At 33.7% G+C, this 11733-nt stretch overlaps 1 protein-coding gene across 3 annotated transcripts; it reads right to left on the bottom strand.

Annotated features, from left to right (window-relative positions):
- Positions 1–624: 624 nt before the first annotated feature.
- On the bottom strand, positions 625–8532 carry LOC132044786 (uncharacterized). Of its 3 annotated transcripts, none has more exons than XM_059435302.1 (8): positions 8352–8523; positions 6308–6414; positions 5796–5839; positions 5628–5713; positions 4069–4177; positions 3820–3833; positions 3017–3118; positions 625–976 (listed from the first exon to the last, which is right to left on the bottom strand). In XM_059435302.1, the coding sequence occupies exons 1-8, from the start codon at positions 8403–8405 to the stop codon at positions 854–856; spliced, it is 639 nt and encodes a 212-aa protein (XP_059291285.1). In that variant the 5' UTR covers positions 8406–8523; the 3' UTR covers positions 625–853. The 3 variants fall into 3 exon arrangements, with proteins under 3 accessions (XP_059291285.1, XP_059291283.1, XP_059291284.1); XM_059435300.1 differs by lacking the exon at positions 625–976 and adding an exon at positions 2230–2530 and having other exon boundaries at positions 8352–8532; XM_059435301.1 differs by lacking the exon at positions 625–976 and adding an exon at positions 2230–2530 and having other exon boundaries at positions 5808–5839; positions 8352–8531.
- Positions 8533–11733: the final 3201 nt, after the last annotated feature.

Here is an 11733-nt window from a genome sequence, read left to right on the forward strand (position 1 = left end):
TCGACCAACAATATTATAATTGCAAAATTAATAATTAAAACTATAATAAAACTTTATAATATTTATTTGAGAGAAATATAAAGTGGCTAATCGTTAAAAGTAACTATAATTGAGAGATTGAGATTTGAGAGAGAGAGAAGAGTGAATTGGTGTGGATTAAAATCGAAATGGAGAGGGGTTATATTCCAAAAAATGTGTTTGGGACCGTTTGGCAACCTTATTTTGCAAATGGACCGTTGCCCAACGGTCCAAATTAGCAGTCCAACGGCTACAATTAAAAAAAAAAAATCGATCGATTTTACCGGTTTAACCGGTCCTGTTTTACCGGTTTAGCCGGTTCCAATTCCAAAAAAATCGAAACCGAACCAAGATAATAACAATAACGAACCTGAACCGGTTGATTGTTCGGCTTTTTTACCGATCCGTTATCGGGTTTGCACCGGTTAACCCGAACCGGTTGACGGGTTTAATACCAACTTAAAGGCATACACAAAATGAAGGTTTAGATTGTCACACTACTAGGCTTGAACCCTATCCTTCAAGGTTTACACCCACTTCACTGACCACTAGATCAAACCCTTAGATGTTTTCTCACTCTCACTAGAAATTTAAATTGAAGCCTAATTCAGAGACAATAAGGATGCACTTTCATATCCATCACCAGAAAAATCCTGCCGAAAAATCATTGTTCTTCGACCTTCGACCTAAACCTGCCATGACAAAAAAGAAGAAAAGAACAAGAACCTTCCACATACTCTTTTGCAACAGTTAATAAATTTCAAGCCACTGCTGTTGTTAACTGAATCCAACATAGAACCATAGATGTCCAAAGAATGGTAATTGTACAATCAGTTCACTGAGGATGTTGACGCTGAACAATTGCACTGAATGTGAACGGATCACCAGGTTCAAATATTGCTTCAAGATCTTCAAAACTTTGCTCAATTTGTAGATCTTTCGACACTGTTAGACTGTCCTGTAATTGGATTTCAAAAGCATAAGGCAAAGCAATTCACATTCAAGAAACATTTGTATACATTCATGCAACATGTACAAAGCAAAGACTCAAACTTCATACATATAGTTAAGACTCATCAAAGGAAGATGAACATGTGAATGATATTTTTCTTTTTTTTTTTCTTTTTTTCATGTGAGTGATATAATGTTTTATTCTAAGCCTAATTTCTGATAATCCCCCACCTCTCCTCTTCTCCCCCAAGGCTTAATCCCATCCCATGAAAATTTAATAAATACCTACTCCCGTTTTTCAAACTTCAAATAAAGTCAACTTTGACCTCTATAACTCAGCTAGGAGCCACAGCCAGGCCCTAACAAAGTTGTATATCTTCCAACCCTGATGTATATTAATGCTTATTCGGCCTGGGTCTTTTGATCCCCCAAACTATTCCATGAAATCTTGTAAGCCATTTTCCAGATCAATAAAAGGATTGTAGATTGTGCCTCGATTTCTTTTCTTAAAAATTGAATTGTGCCTCAATTTCTTGTCAACTCATTTTTTTAGATCGGTAAAGGGATTCGTATTAATATAAAACAGGAGGCAAGACAGAGGTGCAAGGACAAACTATACAGATAAGGAAAAAGGTATCATGCAAGAGACCCTAAGGGGTGCTTGATTGTTGGTTAAAGTTATGCAGGTATTAGCAATGCAAGGATTAGTTATGCAGCTTTACAGTAATACAGAGATTACAACACATGAATTATTTCTTTGGATGTTTGGTTTGTTGCATTAGAAATTACTCCCTCCGTCCCAATTTATGTGGCACCATTTGACTTGGCACGAAGTTTAAGAAGAAGGAAGACTTTTGAAATGTGTGATTCAAAATAAATCTTATATAAATGTGTGGCCGTAAATCATCTGATAAAGTTAAATTGTTTCTAAATATAGAAAGATGACATTCTTTTTGGGACAGAAGAAAAAAAGGGAAATAGTGCCACATAAATTGGGACAGAAGGAGTAATATACATTATATAATTCTCAAAATAAAATATTTGTTTACAATGAATGACACAATGTCTGATCTTTAAAAATGAGGCAAGGCAAGGTATATAGGTGGCATGTGAAAGCACCGCAATCAAAGCCATAAATGTAGGTGCAGAGTGATAGAGGGTAAATTTGTCATCAGTTGGTCTATCCATGTATTACTAATCCCTATGTTGGTTATTCCATCTTCTACACCGCATGATTTAATAAATAAATGGACTCATAACTTATATTTATTTTATTTATTTGGGATTGTAAAATAATAACCAAACACCTTATTTGGTGTACTGAATTTTATACAAAGCAACTAAATACTACCAAACATGATATTAGTTATGCTAATTTTAATGTATGAATAACACCCTTCCTAACCAGCAACCAAACGACCCTTAGAGCTGCAGTAGAATCTACAGAGTCTACAAAATAGAAACTATATCGGAATAAGAAAAAAGTCAACAAATTGTACAAATTCCCTTTTAACAAAAAATAAGTTGCTGACACAATGAAGCTTCCGTTGAGAGCAGTGCACTGTTTAAGAAATAAAGAAAGTTTTGTGCCATCTAAGCTAAATAAAATAATATGCAAATTACCAAAATCATCGACACTACCAAAAATTAAATGAGCGGTGGTGAGAATTCCACATGTCTTTTAATTTTATCTCTTAGTAAAAGAATGAACTTTTATATCAAGTGGGTCCAAACAAGTCATGTCATTAACGGTAATATTAGGGTGCTAATTTCAATAGTTTCCAAATAGAGAAATATCTTATACTTTTTGGGACATACTAAAAAGAAAAAGTATGTCACATAAACGGGACAGAGGGAATATCAATCCTACGAGTCAGCAGAACTGATCGTAATCAGCATAACATAGTTAATGCACCCATAGCATCGCCATCCTGTATCTATCGAAGTTCAAGATATAAAAGAAGGGTGTGAATGCGAGATGACAAAATGACTGAGATGCATAGGATGAGAGAGAGAGAGAGAGAGAGAGAGAAAGAGGGGTATCTACCTTTTCTACATATTTGCTGATGGTAGAGTTGATTATTTTCTTGATAACTTGCTTATAAACTTTTGAGTATCCAAGAATTTCCAAAAGAATCTCTCTTGGTATCTGTCAGACATGGAAAATAAGCATAAACATAGTATATCTTGCCTAAGAACCATAAGTGACTCACAAGACAAGCCAGATTCATTAGTTTCCACTCAGTATCTTTGTTCTTGGGAAAAATGTTATAACTCAACTGAAGAACAGAACTGTAGGATAAAACATTACAAATTTGGAGAGAAACTGTCAAACTCCTAACGGACATAGAGCAAGCAACATATTCTGCTTGGGTTGGTCAAACTGCAAAAGGCATACAATTTTATTCACTAGAAACCTTCCTGTTAAGAAACTGACACTTTTTATGCTGCAACCTTTGATCGATTCCGTGACCAAAAACTGAGATGCCCTATTCCTATTCTTTTTAATGACAAGGGAACCCGCAGCCGCTACTCTTTGGGTGCACACAGGGTAAACCCGTTCCTGTGCAATAGCTCGCAAACCACACAGGAGAGATAACCCGCCCTAGGCAAGCCCCGTGGGACGAGCTCGACCCAGATGCCCTATTCCTATTCTGAACTTCTTTTTTTGGTTTTAATAAGTAATTCCCACTAATTCGGACCTTAATCATCAACATACAGCACACAGAAATGATTATATCTCAATAACAAAAATCAAGTCCTTGCGTCATGTTTAATAGTATATTTTTCCCATCCATGTTATGTATATAGAACAATATGAAAGACAGATAAAGTACTAAAGAAACTTACATTGGGAGTTTTTCCTGACAGATTCCAAGTTGTTCAAAGGAGATGCAGATAACCAATGCAAAAAATCAGTAAGTAGTCAGCAGTTCTAGAAACACAGGCATGAAAAGGAAATAAATGACGCCAATAAGAAAAAAAAAATTAAGTATCAAAATATCAGGGTAGAAAATCTACCACTGCTCCTATATGGCTTTTGAAATTGGCGTTACATACTACAAACTTAGAATTAAATAGAAAATTATTCAATGTTACCTCCTTTTACTCTTTGAAACCCTGGAATAGGTTGAGCATCTTCAACCATTCTGGAGAATACCCTGTCAAAGATTTCTTGAGTTTTGCCACCGGAGACATTAACACTTATCTGCAAAAGAACCATAAATCTATGTGTTGATGCCCAAATGTTAAAAAAACTTATGAACCTAGTAAGAATGTGTTGAGCTTAGCTAAAATTGATTTTGATGATAAACAAACATTAGCGTATGAACCAAGTCCCTTGAAGATATTTGTTGTACTAATAAATTATCTTGATGACTTGTCAAGCAGATAACGAAGAACCAGGTCCCTCTATGTATCGTTGATCAGGAGCTGCAAACATTCTGAATGCAAGTAGAATTCTTAAGCAATAATATTTTATGGAAGGATTGACTTAGTGGGCTTCAAACATTGTATCAGCTGGAAGATTCGTGTTCAACTAGGATTCAATTTATGGAACCACTTATGTAGAAGGAAAGGCGTCTGAAGTAGGATTCAATTAAGGAAACCAAGTCCTATTAGGCTATGTTGCTTGGACTCTTCACTTTCGGTGCCGCACCCGTGTCGACACGACAAGGGTGTGGGTGTGGGATCCATACCCAATCTGGTCAACCAATTTTGGGTACTTTGACCAAAATCGAGGGAGAAATTCCGGACGGATTCAATGATTTATGTAATCAAAACAAAAGCTATGGTGAAATTGAAGAAAATAGAATAACTTGTGTATAGAAATTTCTAGGTCACTCCTTTTCCTTTTATCTCCTCTTGATCAATATTTTCTCCTCAAGTTTTCCACATAATATCTCATAATTTAGGTTTTATAACTCTATTTTTAGAATTTTGAATTATTTTTTGCCGAATCCCCCCACCCGTATCTGGATCCGTACCCACGAATCTTAAAATTTAGATCATGACGAATCCGACCTCTAGATCCCTTCCCGTATCAGACATCCACACCCGAGTCCGAGCAATATGGCTATTAGGATTGTTTTCCTTAACCGATTTCTTCTAGGTTTTGGAGCATAAATTGAAGAAGTATTTAGCCCCAACTACACATATATAAAGCACCCTATTGTTGCTGGTGGAACTCATGTTATGCTCACGCAATTACTGAGATACACTCACTCAAGAAGATGCTTTCAAGGATTCGAGCAGCATATCTGAAGAACCTAATCAGAAGAGAATGCTGTCTTGTTCTTTAGTTGGTGAGTCTCGGTTCATTGTTCTAAAATTATAACCTATTTTGCTTTTGAGAAGTGTTTTCGTAGGTAAACAAATTCTGGGAAAATGAGGCATTACATAATTCAACCCCCTCTACTTGTGTATAGGCGCACTCTAAAATAACAGGATTAACTAAACCATCCCCTCATAGTTGCTTTACTGAGGAAAAGAAGTTCCTGAGGAATAGTGTTGCTTGCATAAGATAATTCCAGTCAGAGGCCACCTTCAAATGATAGAACGATAGAACAAACCTTTACAAGCTTTGATCTGCACAGACTACTTTCTCCATACACATCATGAATGAATAGACCAAGTAATAGAATTTATCTCATTCTTACCTTTAATTCATTTGAACCACTGGCACCCCTTGTGGTGACAGAAAAATCTTCAAATTCGGATGTAGAAACTTCAGTGTCTCCAACTCCTAATCAAGAAGGAACTAAAAAAAGTTAGCCATGCCACAGTCAAAAGCTTTGAAACCCATTATCAAGAGGAAGGGATCTGACTTGCATTTGCACCTAATAATACAGCACAGCGTCCAGTTCTTGTCCTGCACAAAGTAAAAGGGATTAAAATTGCGCATGGGTTGTAAGCAAAGCAAGGGAGAAATACAATGCACCCTTACAGAGAGGGTATGTTTTCTTATAATGCTATTTTCCTGGATTAGTTGGTTCTTATCCAGTTGTCGGGGTTGTGGTAAAGTGTAAGTCAATCTTTAACACTAATTGGAGGTGTATAAACTAACTGCCACTTTACAGGACCAAGTCATAGTTTAGGAGGATAGTGTAACTAGAGTCTTAATTTATTGTTAAAAAAACTAGAGTTTAACGGAATAAAAGTTAGAATCACAGGTAAACTGCACTAAGATTTAATTTCGGAGAAAATCAAATTGTTTCTTGAACTGTTGCAGTTAACCTGGGAAATCCACTACATACTAGGAAACCATGAAAAACATTTATCTTACAAATCAGTGGAAGCACGCAAAAAAAAATTAATAACTTAACAGCCAATCAAGTACCAGTCAGAAAAGTGTCCTAGACCACAGCCCATCCTAAGAGAAGCACATTTTCTTCCCAACATGTTGTTTGGAATCAAGAAATCAACATGCCGAATTGGAGGCACAACCTGCACTTTAAAACACATATCTCAGTGATCACAGATTAGACTATTTGCAACGTAAAAAGATATTGACTAGGACGATAGCGACAAAAAAAACTCATTAGCACACCAAGCTAAGAAGGAAAACATTAATTTTAAGAAGTAGAAAGTTGAAACACTTAAACATTCTTTTTTCTTCCTTATGACGGTGGTGTTTGGACCAGCTCGCATGCACCTCGACTATTCCAGCGGGTACATGCTATTCAGCGGACACATTCTTTTTACCTTTTTCTTGCTTTGTTTTGATAACATTGTTGAAGTTTTTCACATTCTGTTTTACCTTTTTTTTTTTTTGTTTGACAACGGTATTGTTGGGGGTCGACTAAGCTAAAATAGTTAACAAGCTCAAATTTGATAAGGATACACTGATGTAGTATTTCAGCGGCCCCCAATGTTACTCAAGAACGACTAGCAAAAGATGTTACTCCATCTGTTCCATTTTATGTGGTAATATTTTCTTATTAGTCCGTTCCAAAAATAATGGCCCTTGCTATATTTGGAAATAATTTAGTTTTAAACTTTTTATTTTACCATAAATGACATATTTTTATAGCACCAGAAATTTCATAGCATGTTTAAGACATAAGTTCTAAAGTTCTTTTTGAGAAAAGGACCAAAATAGTACATTATCTTTGAGTTTGAACCTAAAATCATACATATTTTTTCACATGGAGCACTAATAGTACATTATGTTTGCATAAGTGGTGCACTTTTAGTCAAACTCCCAAATATCTTTTTTAAAATATAACGGAAAAGGGCAAAAATGCCCCTGAACTTTTAGAAAAGATATAAAAATACCCTTTATTCATCTATTTTGCTAAAACTACCCCTCAATTCAACTTTTTGGCTGATTTATGTCCTTAGACTAACGGACGACACTAATTTTTTTTTTTTTCAAAATCTGAAAAACTGGATTTTTATAAAAATCTGAAAAAATTAAATTTTTTTATGGAAAAACTGTGTTTAAAAAAAAAAAAAACCAGAAAACTGTCTTTTTTTAAATCTAGAAGAAAATTATGGAGTATTAGTTTTGCACATTTTACTTAAAAAAACAATCAGTTTTTCAGATTTAAAAATTGAATTTTCAAAAAAAAATGGGGTTTCCACCCGTTAAAAAAAAGTTTTCCAAATTTAAAAAAATTCCACATGTTTTAATGAAAATCCAATTCTGTTTTTTTTTTTTATATATATAAAAGGCTTACTACATTTGTTTTTTTTAAAAAAAGGGGTTTGAAAAATTATTTTCCTTATTCTACAAATAACATTTTTCAGATTTCTTTTAAAAAAATAAATCAATTTTTCAGTAATAAAATGTCATGTGTAATTTAAATATTTTTTTTAAAAAAAAAAAATTAGTGTTGTCCGTTAGTCAAAGGGAATAAATGAGCCAAAAAAGTTGAATTGAGGGGTAGTTTTAGAAAAATAGATGAATAAAGGGTATTTTTTTATACCTTTTTCTAAAAGTTCAGGGGCATTTTTGTTCTTTTTCATTAAATTTCTAAAAAAATTTGGGAGTTTGATTAAAAGTCTTGACCACTTATACAAACATAATGTCACTTATTAGTCTTTCCATGTGAAAATATGTATGATTTTAGGTCCAACTTGAAAGATAATGTCTTATTTTGGTCCTTTTCAGTTTTTTTTTTCTTAAATTACGCATTACAGTCAAATTAGGCCACATCAATTGACGAGAGTGAGCACTTAGTTACAGATATCTACCACATTGACCCCTCCAAAAACATCAAATTCAGAACAAAAATTATACAAATTAGTCTAGCAGAAATTACACCATATACCAATATCACAGATAAACTCTCACAAAAACTTAAGTTCCGGCATATATAGCATAATTGAATTTACAAAGAAATGAACATAAAAAAGACAAGTGAAGAGGGTTTGGGTACCTTTGGGTTTAAAGAAAACAAGTGAGGTACAGTTCTAAACTCTAGCATTTTCATATCCGTCCTCTTCCGCTAGGCTGTTTCAGAGTTAAGAGAGACATAAAAGAATGGATAACGGAGGAAACAATTGTTTTCTTCGTCCCCAGAGTGCTTTTAAATTTCAATTCACCCCTTCTTTCTTGTTGTATTAATTCTTAGATAAGGTCAAAAACACATTAATGATAATTTTTAGTTTCCATACTTATATGTCGAACGTTCAAAATTCTTAAACTATCATTATCTAGTTTGTAAAAATACATCTCAAATTATTTTTGAATAGCATGTGATCTACACTCTCCATTTTCTATAAAAATGTTGTCAAGTGTTGTCCATGTGAATAAATAATGTCATAATGGTACACACATGAAAATTTAAAAAAAAAACTATTTATTTTAAAAAAAAACTGAAAAATAATATTTTTTGTAAAAAAATGTCAAAAATTGTAGAAAATTTAAAAAATAGTTTTAAAAATGGAAAAGTAATTTTTTAAAAAAAATAAGAAAACTGATTATTTAGTTTTCACTTTTTAAAAATAAAAAAAAAACAACTTTTCCATTTTTTAAATTTTTTTTTTTTCTGATTTTTTGATATTTTTTTAAAAATCCAGATTTTATTTTTTTTCAAAAATGTTGATTTATTAAAAAAATTAATGCAGTTTTTTTTGTAAAAAAATATTATTTTTTAATTTCCAAGTAGGTGCCACCGTAACATTACTTATGCCATGTGGACGATTTTTTTGAGAAAATTTCAACTTAACTTGCCTTTTGGAGAGTGAGTTCACACATTTAGTTCGCAGTGTATTTTACAAACTAGATAATGATAGTTTAAGTAGTTTTCTCAACCTTATGATAATTTAGGTATGAAACTCCAAAAAAAAATGATAGTTAGGGTGCGTTTTTTACCCTTATGTCATTAATTTTTCACTAAAATCCCTTGTAATATGACAATTATAGATACTCCTCTTGTATGTTAAAATCAAAAACTTATATCCCCTTGTAACAAAAAAATTTGCATCTGAAAAATTATTGAGATAAAACAAATAACAACAAGTAATAATATTTAATTTCAATAATTTGTGTAGGTTATAATTTTTAGATTAGCTTAAATCAAACTATGCAGAGCCCGTGGTTTAGCTCAATTTGAGTGCTCCATCTCATTTTAAGTGTCATACTTTCCTGTCCCAAAAAGAGTGACTCTTTCTATAAGTTTCAAATCCTACATGGCAAGTTTATAAACACAAGATTGAAAGGACATTTTACTACATTAGACATATCTTTAAATTAGAATCACAGTATTCAAAAGTCTTTCTTTATTTCTTAAAATCCGTGCCTAATTAAACTAAGACACTTAAATTGGGACTGATGGAGTAGCTTTTAAGCACCAATCGTTTAAACGTATTTTTAAGTGTTGGAGCTAATTTTAAAAATAAGCAATTATGTGTTTATAGAAGTCTTTGAAGCTAAAAATAAATTGTTGATGTGTTGATAAGCACTTTTTGTGTTAAATTAACTAAAATATCCTTAAATCTGTTAACACTATAATGGGGTTGATTGGATAAAACTTAAATTCATTTTTGTTTAAGATACTTGGGAAATTAGCTTTTTGAATTAACCATTACAATCATTTCATGTTTCAAAACCAAATTTTTGTAAAGAAATTTCTTGAAACATATTTTTAGCAAATACCTTTAGCCAGACTACCTAAAGGTTAATATTATATAATCAACAAAAGAAAATAGTCTTACAAAACAAAGAAGACAACAAAAATAAAGCAGAAAACTAATATAAAATATCAAAGGAGCAACACCATAGTAAAAAAGTTGATTAGTAACTTCTGTATTCTCTGGTTGTGTCTATATATCAGCACCTCTAAGCTCTCACCAGGCGCCATGATTCCAACCAAAATGAGCATCTCTCAAGGCTACCAAAACTTCTAATCAACACCACAGTAGTACATTCTGCAAGATCTTCCTCGGCTGAACTGGTGAAGCTAAAGCAACCTCCCCATCTTTCTATGATAAAGGTGTTCTTGATGATCCTTGTCCTTGAGTTCCTATCTGTAGCATATGACTGCTTCCCACTATATATTATCCAGAAAGTGATGGACCTCCAATAAAATGAGCCTAAGCTAACACCACACATTGAAGACTTCTCATAATTCAGACAATATGTAATAGAGACCATGTTTTGAAGAGCTTTATGGTCTCAATCAGGAACCCTTCTCTTGACAGATCTATTTCTGAGATTAGGAGTATGGGACTTGTCCTAATTTAGTATTCTCCTCCCTACATATGATAGTTCAGAGATAGAGTTGGAATTGGCTTTACCTACAAAATCCATAACATAGTTAGTTAATAAATCTGCCAGAGTTTTGCCTTCTCTGTATATGTCACACCCTAACTTGATAGGGTATGATGGGCACCCGACCCTTACTTAGGGCCGAGCGAACCCGCTGATCCTCGTGACACACATAATCTCACAGGGCCCTTAAACCATGAAATGAATACATAAAGAAAGTTTTTTTCAAAGAACAACATCCTATTCGTCTCTCAAAACGAGTAAAATCTGTAAACATATGAAAGCGTAATATAATGCATAATGGTACATCGCTTACTGAGCCGCTTACAAAACTTCGACTTGTTACATACATGACTGCTGCAGAAGTCTCTAACATGACTCAAGATACTATATCATAAACACTCTGACTCGGCCGCACTCCGGAAGGAAATGGAGCTCGCCAATCCAGCTGGAACATCTTCTACTAATGTCTTCTACTCATCTGTATTCACCTGTGTGGCATGAAACGCAGCCCCCGAAGAAAGGGGGTTAGTACGAAAAATGTACTGAGCATGTAAAGTGTTATATCCCGCACTTTTGCGCATTTGGAAAATTGGGAATAATCTCGACTTGTGGGAAATAAGGCTATGTTTCATCTTACTTGATGTATGCTGTTATTCATGAAAATTATTGATGCGGAAATACGAATGAAGGCTAAGGGCAAAATTGGAATTTTGGAAAATTATTTCGGGGATTACAATAATTAGTTAAATAATTGGGCCAAAAAAAAAAGGAAGAGGCCCGAGTGTGTGTGTGTGTGGCCGGCCATGCTCCATGGCCCTGACCCGTGGGACTTTTAATTCAAGCAATTAAAAGGATGACCACACTTTTATTTTCATGACAATTCAAGAACTTTCAAGAAGAACAAAATTTGGAGAGCAACCTCCATGCCATTCGGCCAAGGATAGAGAAAAAAAAAATTGGAGTTCTTCCGTCTTGATCCAAAAATTATTTCTCCTAGTGTTTCTACTAATTCAAGAGCCCTTTTCAATATAGCATAATTGTTAGAG

This window comes from Lycium ferocissimum, unplaced genomic scaffold (genome assembly GCF_029784015.1).
Source record: "Lycium ferocissimum isolate CSIRO_LF1 unplaced genomic scaffold, AGI_CSIRO_Lferr_CH_V1 ctg5227, whole genome shotgun sequence".
NCBI classification, from domain to species: Eukaryota; Viridiplantae; Streptophyta; class Magnoliopsida; order Solanales; family Solanaceae; genus Lycium; species Lycium ferocissimum.